Raw genomic sequence first — 15650 nt, forward strand, 5'->3', positions numbered from 1 at the left:
TCAATTCAATCCTCTTTACACCCCCCCCCCCCCCCCCAAATTATCATTCGTATTAACACTTTATACTATGCAATTTCAATTTTCAAGTGTAACACCTTACAATAATATCGTATAAGATATACTTTCTTGCAAAAATGCATATATAGTAATGATGTAGTTGTCCACAAAAGGAGAAAAAACTGGAAATTGTGGTCATCTTATCCTCTTGAGCTGCCAAAGAAAAAGCTGGTAAAATTGATATATTTCTCTGCAGCCGTCACATTGATACTAATGCCGTCATATTGTCCACTAATTCCCATGAAACATGAAAAAAAAAAAAAAATTGAAGTATAGCAGCAATAATACGGAATCCTGCAATTGAAATTTATGAAGAATATGAACTGAGCTTTTGTCAGTGGATTCCCCCTTCAATTTGGGCGTTCACTTTGCTCCTATATTGCTGTTCTGACTCAAGGACCAACAATCCCCGAAATCATCATAGTTATCTTGGGTGGTTCTTCCCATGGTCAATTCAAGATCTTTTCCTTTTGCTTGATTTATGGTTGTGGTTATCTTTACTCCGCTTTTTGTCACTCTTATGACTTCCCTTCTCCTTTTCATGCTTCACTTTGCTGGATTTCACGCTAATAAGACCACCTATGGGTATTTTTCCACCATTATTTTGTAAAACAGTCTCAAAGCCAGATTCTCCTTCAATGGCAAACTGCTGGAGCAATTCGGGAGTAAAGGTTGCTTCTGCTTTTGATTTCATGTCATCCTATCCAGTGACAATCATTTAAGATATGAGCAATGAAAACCGGAGGTGAAAACAAGCAAAGATGGGATTTGAGGTAGGGATCTTCCACAAACGATAAAGGCACATACCTCAACTTGTTTAGCTGCATTATTGAGATCTTCGTCCAAAGAGACACTATGAGGTTCCATGACAATCTAGGGACAAAACAAAACATAACCCAGAAGAGAAGAGAAAAAGAGGTGCAAGATTAGTGAATGATAAAAAAGGATGCACAAATTAGAATTTGCGTTCCTAAACACACTGCAGCAGAAGTGAGTTCACTAACCAAAATTTTCTATGAATTCTAGTGAAAGCACCATGCCATGGAATACACAAAGGTAAATTGTCATTAAGAAACTTACTTCTTTCAGTCTTGGCAAGGTTGATTCAATCTCCTTGGATGCAAGGCCATCTAGATATTTGTAGAACTTCTTCATAACCTTTATAAATAGAGACAATATCGTTTGCCTTTCCAAATTCGTTTGTCCCTGTTTAAAAAAGGGCATATAAGTATTTTAATAGGATTCAGTTTTATGTTATCCTTTATTGCTTTGATGTACTAGGCATCAGGTGCTAAATAGTCATCTGAGTGTAATATTACAACTAAACAAATTAATAAGTAGATAAACAGACCTCAATGTATGAAATGTTCTGATTCTGCAGACCAATGCAGAGTAACACAGAAGCTTGAGCATACGACAACGTAACTGGGAGCTTTTCTTGGAAGTACAGATGTGTAAGGGTTGGAACCAAATCTAAAATCTGTAAAAGAGAAAAAGGGTCAAGATCAAACTTAAAAGCACTACAAATTTCTTAAACAGATAATCAATGGACTATGCTTGGCACAGTTACATCTCAACTTTAGCAGTGACATAGCGCAAGATGCTTCATCAGTTCGCCACACTGAACTATATTAAATGCCAATTAATTTTCTCATCAAGATTCTCACATATTGACGATCATACATGTCATGCAAAATACGCAAATGTTGATTTAATTTGTCTGGCCACTGCAGCTCATACAATAAAAATTTATTACTCACTTTAGTCAACAACCATGTCAAATTAAATGACAATTACATTATGACAAAATATATTGGGGAAAAGAAAAAGACACTTTTCGGATGGGGTGGGGTGGGGGGGGGCAAGATGAACTTCTAATTTGAAAATTGAAAAGGGGATCACCTTTTAGGCTTTTTTACCAAGGAAGTGAGAGCCATTAGGAGAATGACAATTTTCAATTACCAAAATAGTACTACCATTGTTCCTATATATAAGATGCAATTACCTAATTCATTAGGATTAAGAAAATTTGTTAATTTAGTTTATAACAATAAATTTGTCTTAAATTTATATTTTTTTCCCAAAATTACCTTTGTCATTAATACTCCTCTCTCTCCTAACTGTTTGCCAATATAATTAACTAGGGACATTTAATCTAAAAATAATTAATGCAAGAGACATTATGGATTGAGTCCCATAAAAAGAAACAAACACCTCTTCTAATTTGGGTCTTATAAATAGGAATGTAAGACGTAAGTAGTATTAGATATGCCATCATCAAGAAAAACTGATTGATATCCATCACTTGAGCTCTTACCAGATGAAAGTCAGCCAGGTTGTCAACATACGCCTCTAATCGCTTCATATCATGTGGTGATAAATAATCTTTGACTGACTGCAGACATTTATCAGATGTGGCCTCCGTAGGGTCTTGGTTCTTGAAATTGATTTTGGGATCTATTATGCTGGATAAATTATCATGATAACAAGAACTTAGAAAAATAGAGATGTAAATGGGGGATGTATATCCTAGAGTTCAAGAAACTCTAAAGCCAGAGTTTTAAAATATTCACTTATGTGGTCTTAACTACACCTTACAATTACATCCATTCAGGGGCTCCAATTGGCAAATGTATTCACCAAGGGGCTCCCTACAACGAGATTCCAAGAGCTTACTAGCAAGTTGGAAATGACTAATATCCATTTGCCAACTCGAGGGGGAGTCTAGTAAATATCTTTGATATAATGTAGTAAATATCTCATTGTATCTTTAATATTTTTCCTATTTCCTTTCTTATGTTTTCCCCTATTTCCCTTAATTAGCATCAGCCATTTAGCCAATAAAAAGAGGATTAGAGCTTGTATTCTAAACACACTGAAATATTAAGTTCTTTTTCTTTCAAGTCTTTTGTTTTGTCTTTTCAGTTACTCCTCTGCTTTGCACTTCATCTTCTCTTCTACCAATACTTCTTTTATCAAAATGATAAAATAAAGATGTGGAAAATCTTATTAATCAATATGGCACATAATCCTAGTTCCCCAGAATTCAATGAACTCCAAAATATCCAAATCACTATCTAATAATTTATAACAGTGAACTACTAAATTCTTAATACTAACCTCAAAGCAAGCTTGTATTCCATGACACGAAAAGTGGAAGCAAGAAGTTTAGCAAATCTTTGTCTAAAATCTACAAGTAGCAAATGAAATCATCAACCATTCACAAAATAAATCATAAATACCAAACACAAATATCACAACAGCAAAGGAAGATGAACCCACCTTGGTAAAATGGACTAAAAAAGCCCAGTTGATTTGATCCATCAGCTTCAATTTCATCATTGTTTAGGGGTTTCAGGATCATGCATGTATGCTCACCAGTCACAGCATTCTATCAAGTTGAAGAAACATGTTAATTACTTGTAAAAATAAATTCAGTCTTATCTACTGCTTAAGAAAAAATAAAGCTTAACTGGAATCTGGCCAATGTAGAAAGGAGCAAATTTATGTTTCCTCCAAAAGCGAAAAAGGTCCAAAGTTAGCCCAAAGGAGACACCAATGTAATGGAGCTTTTCTGGCTGCCTTTCACGCAGATGTACTAGCAAATGAGGAAGATCTGTTCGAGGTTTTATATTTTCTTCAAGTAGTGAAACCTGAATCCATATTCCATAGTAGTATCATGAAAAAGATAAAGCATATTTGAAAAAGATAAACATAAATTGATAAGAGTTAAAAGGCACAGAAAATAACAAATCAATTATAGCCTGCCATTCTTGCTCAAATGCACCCTGCACTGTATGTTTGAGTTCAGTCATTAATATCTAAAAGCTAAAACAAACCAAGGACCTGTCTTACAGTAATGTTTGTCTTTCTCTATGAAATCGAAACAAAGCCATTGAAAGAAGCAAGAAAATATTACATCTTTCTTTGGAAAGAAAAAATAGAATATACAATTGAAAGATACATTCCACGTGAGCCACCATAAATGCTTCAAAAGGAAAATTAGGACCATAGCATGAATATCAGACACTTCGTAAGTTTATGCAAAGCAAGAGAATATCAGACAGGATCAATGACAACAATCATTAAATCACATCTATTTTATTAAGAGCAAGAGAATATAATCTCTCTTAATATAATTAATACGAATGACATTTTCTCAATTATGAAAATGTTGTCTTTACGGGTTGAATCTTGGTCTTACATATGCCTGTCCGTTAGACTGAAAGGAACTTTAGTTTTCATACCATTATGATATACATAATTTTCAAACACTTTCATGAATACACAACTAAAACTATTCAAAAAGGGACTTTCAGCGGTAACATACTTGCTTTGCAGCTTCTGTGACTCTAACTCGTGGAGCCTGCACTTTATCTTCAACATCAATCTCGGAAATAGGAATAAGTTGTCCTTCATAGTAGCTGCAGGCAGTGATGTAAATGATTAATTGATGATATTCTGCATTTAACATCTTATCATATATGTATATATATATATAATGAACACCAAATTACAGCTTCTCTTAAAGCAACGAGCAACATTTTAATGAACAGGACAATTCGTGCACAAGCCAAATCATTTCTTTGACTGGCCTGTGCATGATGCCACCAACATTGTAGGGTCTAAGAGGGTAAAAAGTGTGAATTTTGTGTAATCAGATCAGACCACAGAAGAATATATTTAGAGGAATGCTAGCAATATTCTCTATGATGCTCTTTCTAACACTATTTCCATGATCGGTTGAAATTTATTAGAAATCACCAAATTTGGTGGGTCCCACTTCTAAATCAGGAGTCATTAAATGAGGAGTGGGACCCGCCAAAATTGGTGATTTCCAATAAAGTTCAGCCAATCATAAAGAGTATTAGATAGAGTCACTAGCATTCCTCATATATTTATACTTATACTGCATTAATTACAATAAAGAAAATCCTAACAACAAGGCTTGATTAGAACAATAATTGACTGTACACACAAATATCAGATATTTTCCATCATATTGTTGAACCAAGGCTCCTCTCAAACCAAATCAAATATTAAATTAAAAACTTTTGAAGAACATCCTATGCTCATGGAACGTTGTGTGAAAAGGAAAAGATAATAAAATAAACATTACTCGAATTGAAACAAGAAAGCAACCATGCACTCACCGTATTAAAAGTTCAACTGCTTGTGAACCATATCCAAGCTGAAATAAAAGAAATAAGTAACAACTTTGGCAGAATCTAGTTAAACCATATGAAAGAGCAGAATATAAAAGTTACCCTCATGGCACTTGGGTGTGTCGCTATGCGTACAATACGAGCACCTGAAAGCGAGGGGAAAACTGTATCTCGGAATTGCTCGCAGAATTTCCATGGAATTTGATCTCCAAAAGGTTGATGACCATCGGTCAAACTTTGGATTGCTGACTTACGAGAAATCTGCCCCTCAAGGGAAACCTGTAAATCAAAGTTGTGGAATATAGGAAGTCACAAATAAAAGACAAGCAGAAGGCGGGATAGTAAACATAATCATCTGAACTAAAACCATAAATAATAACAAATTTAAAGCTAACATAAAGCAAAATTAAAAATAAAAAAAAGGAGCGGGTGGTGGCAAAATTTTCGGTTGAATGAAGGAAATCAAGCAACCACCATAAATTTGAAATACTGTAATTAGTGCTCCAATTACAAATTTTGAGCTGCATGATAAAGCAGAGGCATAAATAAGAGCTCAAGCATATACAACAGCTTCACATATCTGATTAAAAAATTGATATGTGCTATCAAGCATCAATATTTAAACAAAGAGAACCCCAAGCTTCAAGCATTCTAAACCAATATAAGATAGTGTCCCAGTCTGTAGATAATATCAATATCAAAATAACTGTTTCCCACAGCTTCCACAATATGTTTTATGCTTGTTGCGTCATAATGGGTCACATAACAAGAAACAAGTCAACAATTTCCCCATCATAATTGGACAAAACAGATAAGGCAAGCCCAGTAATGGAAGCCAAACCAATGAGACAAGCCATATGCAAAAAATGAAGCAGAAAAATAGTGTGATCTATACTAAAGATGCAAACCTGGATGACACACAAAATATCAGGAAGTTGATTCTTTGATTCATCAACAGGTCCTGCCATACAAATAATATTATAAGACTAATTTGAGTCATGCTAATTTAAAAAGAGGAACAAAAGAAGAATAACAAGAAAGAAAACAAATTATACCAAGTAGTACAAATAAGTGGTGTGCTGGAGCATCCGCCATCAGTTGCAAATCATTTGGAGAATTCTTGTAATGAGATGCAACATATAAGGCCATCATTCGCTGCAATAATAGAATATTTTAGTAAAGCATTTGAACAAATGAAAACATCAATCACAAGCCACCCTACATAAACAGATCAATCTGACTTTACCTGCAAAAATAATTCACTATCTCTGTGATAGGAGAAGAGCGTATCCCGATTAACATAGTATAAATCGCACTCGCTAGGTGGAGGTAACCTGATTTCAGGACAAAAACAGTAAGTGGAGATAGACTAAAATGGTCTCATTGTCCAAGGAAATATGAAATAAGCTTGATATAACCTGCTAATATTAGGGATGGTGTTTGAAGCATCTAAGCAAAGTAGAGAGTTAAGCCAGCTTTCAATGGGATCCCCAGAAGCATATCTGATGGATTCACTCAATTCTATTTTCTTAAACAGGCGACCTGAAACATATAATTCAAGATTTAGCAATATTGCACAAGGACTTTGAAAAGATTGTATTACAATCATTTAACAGAACATAGAAAACCAATGATCTTAATTTCATAATCCACTTAGACTGTGTTTCCATTCAAAACAGCACATGACATGCACATATTTATTTAAACTGACATGCAAAAGCTGAGCGTAAATAAGTACCAGTGTCCTTTGTGCTCTTAGTAGACACATGGCTTTGCTCTTCCAACTGCTGCACAAGTTTTAGTGATAAAGAGCGTCCAGTACCTTCATAACTTTCAATGAGTTACAAAAAAAAATGGTCAGTATTTAAGCCACATGAGGAGACAGAAAATTGGCTAAGGAAAGGAAGGAAACAGCTAATAGTTCAAAAGGATTGATAATTGTTTACAAAAAAACAAAAAATTGCATTTGGCATGATATATGGAAATTTCACCAAAAACAAACATTATTCACACCCATTAACAGTAGAAGACAGGAAGACCAGATATGGACCCAGCAAAGACTTCACCACTGGCAGTGGAATAGCAGCTGCTTCATCAACAACCAACAGTTCAACTTGTGAAAGCTTTTCATGCTCATGTGGCAGTATATACTGATTGAAATAAAGATGGAAAATAAGTCCAGAATTAACTCGTAACCTCACAGCATCAGTAAGTTCCCTTAACAGTAATTAATGCAAAAGGTTCAACGAACTTACCTGAATTGTCTGTCTGTGGTGCTTGTAAATATTGATCCTTACAGTACCTTTCTTGAACTCGGGATTCGCACTTTTCACCACATCATAATCAATATGTTCCTATTGACATTGGAAACAGTATCACTCTTAAAGTGTATTTGGGAAAAGATTAAATTGTGGTGAAAAGCTTTTTTTAAAGATAAAAACTGTTTGTAAAAAAGCTGGTACATTTGGCAAGGGTGTAAGGCAACTTTAGTGTTCAACTCATGTACCGGGTCACCCTTTTTTAACTTCACTTTTGTGCAGATAAATTAATCCAAATACGCACTACATTATGATTTAAATGCGTAATGAACCAGGTAGAAATCAAACATAAATGCCAGTGGTTTCTTAATTAAACTGCCCAGCTTCCATCCTTGGAACTACGTGGAACTTGGATTTTTTCCAATACACCCCACGCTTAACACTTTTGGGCTTGTTGTGTGGATAATATGGTAAGTGGCCCATAATGGATGCAGGAAAGGTTCTAATACCATCTTAAAATTTGGATTTGAACCTAACTCAATCATACAAAACTAGCTTGTAAAGTGAGGGTTGTCCCCCACTTATATACTCTATCTTGGCACTATCTTTAGCCGATATGAGACTTGATTTTTTCCCAATAAACTAACCAATAAGGGTTATAGCTGTCAGCAAGGGAGAGAACCAGTACCTTGTAGTTAAGAGCATCAAAACCCTTGCATATAAAGTCAAACAAGGTTTTCAAATTCTCAGGGCTGGGTGCAGTCACAAAGATATTTGAATACCTACACAGAATTTTCTTATAAGATACTAAAAGAATTGTTGCAACTATCCATATAAATATATCTCTGTCCAGAAGGCACAGTACCCAACAGCTATGGCTCCAGCAACTGATAAACCAAGAGCAGCTGATTTCCCACGACCACGAGCAGCCAATAAAGCAACAGTACTACGAAGTGTCTTGTCCAAAATTACATCCAGAAATGTCACAACAGCTTTTCCCTATTAACAAAAATCATATAAAACTTGCTCGCATCTGCCACCCAAAAACCAATTTTGGTTGGACAAAAGTAGAAAATGCAAAGTTGAGGTAAACAAACCTACCTGGTCCAATGTGCAACACTTCTTAATCAATGGCCCTACAGGGAAATCTTCATTTAGTTGTTCTTTAAGGTTCTTCAGGTCCTGTTCTGCTTCTGAGAGTTCGTCAGAGTCCTACACCATCAATTCAGAGACAAACCATTACGTATAACCCCACCAAAATTTAAAGAAAGTAAGAAACAAGCATCTTGCTTGGCTTTCAAGAGAGAGAAAAAAAAACCCTACAATATAGTTAAAATGGCTTTGGTATTATGATTAAAAAAATTGCAAGCCCATGCACTACAATTAGATGTAGTTAGAAATTAGAATAGAGTAAGAGTGTAAGACCAGCAGTTATTCAAATATCAAAAACAAAAATTTACAAAATGTCTAACTATATGAAAAAGTACAAAGTACAAACAACTACTCAAATTAGAAAATATTAAATCCAACAATTATCATGATAGTGTTTTCAACAAGCATCTTTTTTTATCAGCAACAAGTAAGCATCTGACACTAAGTATGAGGAATATTGCATCCCAATGGAAGATCAAGAGTGAAAATTAATCAGTATTGTTCAGAGTTATTGAGACATGAGAGTATGTGGGCGGAGTCTAGATGTAGTTTATACTGCATCCTTAACCTAGTACTAGTAGTTATAGTATACACACACACATAGAGAGGTTATGCTATACAGATCATCCCATTACAAAATTACTCTCTCTAGTCTCTTCCATATTTCCTCTTCCTCTCAGTATTATCTCTCTCCGACATCTTTATAAGTACAAATATCGAATATTCACAGTCATCAGATGCTTCCAAACTATCACAAAGATTCTGAAGTATTTATATCATATATTGAAAGCAAAATATATAGGAAGTAGGAACACTATATCTCCAGATTCTTGAGGGAGGCAAAAGGACCTGTTTGCACCAGAATCTTCAGAAACATCAATCAAGACACATTACATATTTAATTTAAAGCCAAAATTAAAACCTGGGAAAATGTTTAAAAGAAATGATTTGTTTTGCACTTGTGCTCACTTTGGCATTAGGCCTTTCATGCATTAAAACCCAAAACTATCTGCAAAACCCATCAAAAAGGAAAAGGGAAAAGGAAATATTTTGTTGAAGACGTAACGAGAGTACCTCTTTAACAGGAACTGGGGTAATAGACCTTATGTGAGATGAAATTGGTAATATATTCAGTTCATCATCCATTACCACACATGCCTTGCAAGAAGCAAGTGATAATAAGAACCGTTCATTAAAGCGCCCAGCAGCCTCATTGTGGGATTCAGTTCGAAATCTATCATGGACATCCTGCAATCAGCAATCAACATGCAAGTTGAATTTAATGAGACTTTTAACAGAAAACTAGCATGGTAAGCAATGACTCATCTACGTAACCATAGAAATATAAATTTATAGTTTTCAGGCTTCCATGAAAAATGCTTGGAGTTGGAGAATAAGAACAATGCGATCATTTCTATTAGAGCCCAACAAAAATAATTATTTTTAGGGGCAATATTTACTTCTCACATACAATACATTTATTTTACTGAAACCCCAAGTCCCCAATCAAACATATAATATCTATCCTTCATGATATATATATATATGCATTTTAAAACAGTTATAGGTTTGGGATTTAACAAAAATGAGAAATATTCTAGTTGAGAAATGGACTAAAGTTAGTGGAAGTTTTTGTTTTCAGAGAAGTTGTTCTTCACAGGAAAATCTTTTGGGGATGTCTCTTATATGCACCACAAATCTGATTCCTTATGTAATTTTATATTCAAAAGGATGAAAAAAAAAACCAAGGTGGGGAATAGTAACAAGGGATACAAGTTCACATGCAAATGTCTTCTTTTGTAATATTATGGTGTTTGTGCATGGACAGAAATGCAAGAAGTTTTGTGCATAAACTTTATAATTTTTGTAGGATACAGAGTGAGAGGTCTAGTTAGCCTCATTATGGAGCTCACCAGCTTGTGTCTATTTAGAGAGGAAATATATAGATTATAGAAGTCCGTTAACTCCTTAGTTAATGTGCCTTTCTTTTTCTAGATTTTGTGTTTTCAGTTTCTCTTTCGAGAAATCCTCTTTTCTTGTGTTTCTTTCATTCTATCATCTAATAGCAGTTATTTCCATTCTTTTATTTATATTTTATCTTTTCAACATTAGGTATGCTAACTTAGATGTTATGGCTAAATTTATCATTTTTTATATAAAATGAATTTATTAAGAAAAAGGAAAGAAATAACTTAAACAACTAGCAAGGACAAGAAATCTTCAAATAAGAATAATAGATAAAAGAAGAAAATAAAGGAAACAACACAAATATAATGCAGAGTATCAACTTGAGTAAAGAGAGATATCAAATCCATTTCAAATACATGTAAAGAAACCATTAGCTAACACAATTAACTCGATTAATGACCAATACCCCTTTTTGTAAAACAAGAGATTTTATGAGAAGCATGTCTAATATTTCATGAAAGCCTATGAACTCCAATAAATAATGCAATGCAGAAAAGAAAAAAACAAAATGACTATCATGAAATCAAAGTCCTGGTCACAGGTCTCAAATATCATCAAAAGAAGGGAGTACCAACTACAGCTTAAAACAACACTTATAATTAGCCAAATGAATTGAAAATTAAAAATGCTGGTGAATCTATGTTCATACCATCACCATGGTGCACAGACTGGTCAGCGAGGATAGAGACCGAAGCAGCAAAACAATCAGCCCTCCTCCCTCCACTGTCTCTATTGTTCTTGCTAGGAGATTAGGTGTCAATGCCTCAAAATCCTAAATGGAAAGATGATGGTAAAATTGATTTATCTTGGAAAAGGGAAAGAGGAAGCCAGCCTAGAAAGCACAACTGCACAAGAAACTAGCAGGAAGTGTGTGATACCTGAAGCACACACATGCCAAAGGTATTGCCAAGAACTTTTTCTGATTCCTTGTATAAACAGTAAGTGAATCCCCCACCTGCCAGAAACAAGTCAAACGAATCACCTTTCTCTGGATCGTAGAGACCCCTCTGCACCAATTTTTTAATCTGCTTGCTACGCTTTTTCTTGTGACTGCATTAGCATATTTATAATCATATCAATCAAGCACATGTAAAACAAAGTTTATTCACACAAGACAGTTGCATTGATACGAAACCTGCTTAGTTCAAGCTTGTCCTTGTAACACCATAACACAGTTGGCCTGGACTTAATCTGTGCCTTGCTAAGCATGTAATGAAGATTTACAATCTGCACACAGTAGAGACTGCATTTAGCACTCAAATTGCACTACTCTTTGCCATTAAATGGAGTTCCCAAAATGGTCAAATAGTGAGAAGCCTATCACTATTAGGCTAATATAAAAAGACCTGGTCTCGAGACTTGTCGCCAACGATGATGAACATGGACCTATGCCTTGTTCTGACGCCATTTTCAATTAAAGTTCTGATTCGCTCGTCCACTTTCTTCCTCATTCTTTTCTTCTGCTACAAAATTGAAGTTCTCACAAGTCACCATCTCACACAGAACATATCAACAACAGAATAAATAAATAAATGATAATAAACCGTCTAATTGAAATTGGTTTTCAATTCCAGAATTTCAAAATCCTTATTTCATAATTGAATTGTGAACTGTCACTAATATCACTATCGTAGCAGAGTCAATACAGAGTCATGCACGATAAAGGCCTCAGGTGGAGGAAATAATGAGCAAGAAATGAGACCTGGAGGAGTAAAACGACGAGACGACGACGGCAGCAACTGAACTGAGAGCAGCAAAGCAAGTGCTTCTTTCCAGTTATACTAGCTAGGGTTTACGGAGGGGTTAAGCTGCCAATACAAATACGGCTTAAGCCCTAGCGCCCTTCATCATATCATAGCTCTAATTTCTAATTTCTAATCCGTAAAAAATCAGTGTCACATGTCACGCAAATTCAATCAATTGATTTTAAAATAACTGTGAAAATTAAATTATTTAATAAATTATAATCATACAATCACCAAACAAATCAACTAGAAATAGAATGAGTTGTTTCGGCTCGATCCAAAAAAGAAAATATAATCATACAATCTTAGGTGTTTTTGATATAAAATTTATCTTTTCTATTTTATTTAATTTGTCCATATTATATCTTTTATTTATTATATTTATATTTTACTTTTAACTGGTATGCTTATTTATTGTTTTGAGTTTGAGTCTAAGGAATAATTTGTAATATATATTAAAAAGACTATATTTATATTTTTCTGTAAGTTACTTTTTTCTCTCTAATTTTTATCATAAGTCACAGATGTACCATCCAAGCTATATACTTACGCAACAAATCTATCGCATACTAGTAAATTATTTTCTAATTATATGTTTTAATAAATCATTTTTAGTTTTAGATTAATTTGTCAAAAAATATACTATATTGGTATATATAAATATTCTCGAACATTAGATGGACAATCATTTAAACTAAAAAAAAAAAGGCACTCATACTTGTGTAGGCTAATTTCACTGCAACAGATTTGTTGTTCGTAAAACCTTTAAAACAAACCAGCGAAAATCACGTTCCATTTTTTCAGAAGAGACTCACAAAATATCAATATTAACACATACTGACATACGCACACTAATTCTTATATTTGGCCAGAGAATGGAGAACTCACCGAGTTTTATTTGTTCTATTCTATATGCAGATTTGGGTGAGGAATAACTTCCAATTTCAGATAGAAAATTTAATAAAGCCATAAAAAATAGAAAAAATAATAAATTAATAGTAGATTATTACACGTGACATCTACAAATAGAAAGTTAGTTGCACAGGTAGCTTAAGAACCAACAAATACTTTTTTCCTCTAAAAAAAAAAAGAACCAACACTCTTAATGCTTTATTTAGACAATATAGCTAATTAAACACACGAGTAGGAACATCCATTTTTTTTCTCAAATGTTGCTAATCATTCAATCTTAACAGATGTTTTCACTTGATAATTAACCTTCTTAATTTTCTTTGTTACTTTGACTAATATTTACCACACTTCTCCTTTATGTGGGCGTGTTGTATGAATTTGGTTCTGGCTCATTGCCAGCTACAAGGTGGCGAAGGAGCAGAGGCTGCTGTATCTGGTGTTGGTGTCAATTGGGGTGCAATAGCATCTCATCCTATGGAACCTCACATTGTGGTGAATTTGCTAAAGGAGAATGTAAGTGCTTTTTCTGGCACAGACATTGAAGTTATGGTTGGAATTCCCAATGATCAATTGAAGAAACTATCCAAAGACCTAGACCATGCAGAAGATTGGGTCAAACAAAATGTCAGCAAACATGCTCATGATGAAGGGGTCAACATCAGGTGTGTATATGTATATACAATTCCTTCACATAAGACTCAGGTTATTCTATTTTCATGGAAAATGTTCAAAAGGCTATTGATAAGGTTGGTTTAGGAGACAAAATAAAGGTGACCACGGGGCTTTAAATGATGATGTTTACGAGTCTAGTTTCAACAAGCCCTCAGATGGAAGTTTCCGGAAGAACATTTATGATGTTATGAAACAATTAGTGAAGTTTCTTGACGAAAAGAAGTCGCCATTTATTGTCAACATATATTCGTTCCTTAATCTATATCAAAATGAAGATTTTCCAAAGGATTATGCGTTCTTTGAAGGTCACGGTAAAAGCACCGATGACAAAAATGCACATTACACCAACATGTTTGATGCAAACTTAGATACCCTTGTTTGGCCATTAAAAAAGACGGGTCACCCTAATGTGTCAATATCTGTAGGTGAAATTGGATGCCAACTGATGGTGACAAAAACGCGAATGATAAAAATGCAAACAGGTTCTACCAAGGGTTCCTTAAGAAAATGGCAAGCAATAAAGGAACTCTGCTTCACCCTGGACCCGTGAACTCTTATTTAGTTTCTCTTTTTGATGAGAACATGAAGAGTGTTGCACCAGATGACTTTGAGCGTCATTGGGGTATTTTTCATTATGACGGGAAGCCTGAGTTTCCTATTGATTTTTCTGGCAAAGGAGAAGATAAAATGCCAATAGGAGCAAAAGGGGTTCGTTACCAAGAGCAAAAATGGTGTGTCCTTAAAAGTAATGCCAACAGGAGTGAATTGGGTGGGTATTTAAGTTATGCTTGTGCTGGTGGTGATTGCACAAGCTTAGGAAATTTGGATGCATCTGGTAATGCTTCATATGCTTTCAATCAATACTTTCAAATAAACGATCAAAGTGTTGAGGCATGTGATTTCGAAGGGGTGGCCACTATTGCATCAAAGGAGAATGTTTTTTTTCCCTGTATCAATCATCAGTAGTGGAAACATTCTCAGAGCAGTGCAAAAGGTTGGAGCCCTTTTAATTGGATTCACATTGATTTTCACAACTTTTATGTAAAACTTCTCGGCTAGAGAACAAAGGATTAGTGGTCATAGATGAGAATAGTTCAGTGGTTGTTGCTGTAAATTTAAATTTATATATATAGGGCCATGAATAGGAAACAAAATGTATTGAATGCTTGAAATAATGTTTGTTGATGTGTTGTTATTTCATTTCATCATCCGTAATATGGTGTACATAAATTATAATAGACCATATTTAAATATCAAAAGTACAATATTTCCTTTAGCAAGTTAAGAGTATAAAGCAAATAGGAAATTCGACATTAAAATAATGACAATAACAACAAATTAATGAAACATGGACCAATTTATTTTTTTTCTTTTTTCTGAATATTCTTTTCAATTAATTGTTTTGGACTTAATTGCTTGGGTCTTATTTTCTTAAGATGTATACGTGAGAATATAACTTCTAAAGAATTATTGTTCTTATTTTGACTTTTAATTTAATTTACTCTAAAGGGAAATATATTTTGTTTTAGGTTAAAATGTAATTTTTGTTCTCCTACTTTTTAAAATTTATAATTTTAGTCTTCCTAATTTTTAATTGAGATATTTCGTCTTTCACCCTTAAAAAATATGTAATTTTAGTTCCCTTGATCAATTTTAGACTTGTTGACTCTATACTTATTTAATTTTTTTTTTAATAAATTAAGTTGGTCGACAATTAAATA

The 15650-nt window shown here is 34.1% G+C and overlaps 1 protein-coding gene and 1 pseudogene across 2 annotated transcripts; one reads left to right on the forward strand and one right to left on the reverse strand.

The window, feature by feature from the left end:
* Positions 1 to 122: 122 nt before the first annotated feature.
* On the reverse strand, positions 123 to 12494 carry LOC100788187 (RNA cytidine acetyltransferase 1). 2 transcript variants are annotated; one of them, XM_014778956.3, is made up of 27 exons: positions 12303 to 12494; positions 11947 to 12063; positions 11736 to 11827; positions 11479 to 11650; positions 11250 to 11372; positions 9707 to 9880; positions 8582 to 8692; positions 8346 to 8479; positions 8169 to 8262; positions 7478 to 7576; positions 7236 to 7372; positions 6961 to 7052; positions 6641 to 6764; positions 6469 to 6556; positions 6278 to 6377; positions 6131 to 6183; positions 5325 to 5501; positions 5211 to 5248; positions 4388 to 4481; positions 3531 to 3710; positions 3340 to 3448; positions 3178 to 3247; positions 2375 to 2522; positions 1409 to 1537; positions 1138 to 1263; positions 865 to 930; positions 123 to 757 (listed from the first exon to the last, which is right to left on the reverse strand). In XM_014778956.3, exons 2-27 carry the CDS (start codon positions 12049 to 12051, stop codon positions 512 to 514), a joined length of 3081 nt encoding a protein of 1026 aa, XP_014634442.1. In that variant the 5' UTR covers positions 12052 to 12063; positions 12303 to 12494; the 3' UTR covers positions 123 to 511. The 2 variants fall into 2 exon arrangements, with proteins under 2 accessions (XP_014634442.1, XP_006585310.1); XM_006585247.4 differs by having other exon boundaries at positions 11947 to 12060; positions 12303 to 12467.
* Positions 12495 to 13629: 1135 nt separating this feature from the next.
* LOC100799298 (glucan endo-1,3-beta-glucosidase 5-like) lies at positions 13630 to 14895 on the forward strand (annotated as a pseudogene).
* The last annotated feature ends 755 nt before the right edge of the window (positions 14896 to 15650 follow it).

Source organism: Glycine max, chromosome 8, assembly GCF_000004515.6.
Source record: "Glycine max cultivar Williams 82 chromosome 8, Glycine_max_v4.0, whole genome shotgun sequence".
Lineage (NCBI taxonomy): Eukaryota > Viridiplantae > Streptophyta > Magnoliopsida > Fabales > Fabaceae > Glycine > Glycine max.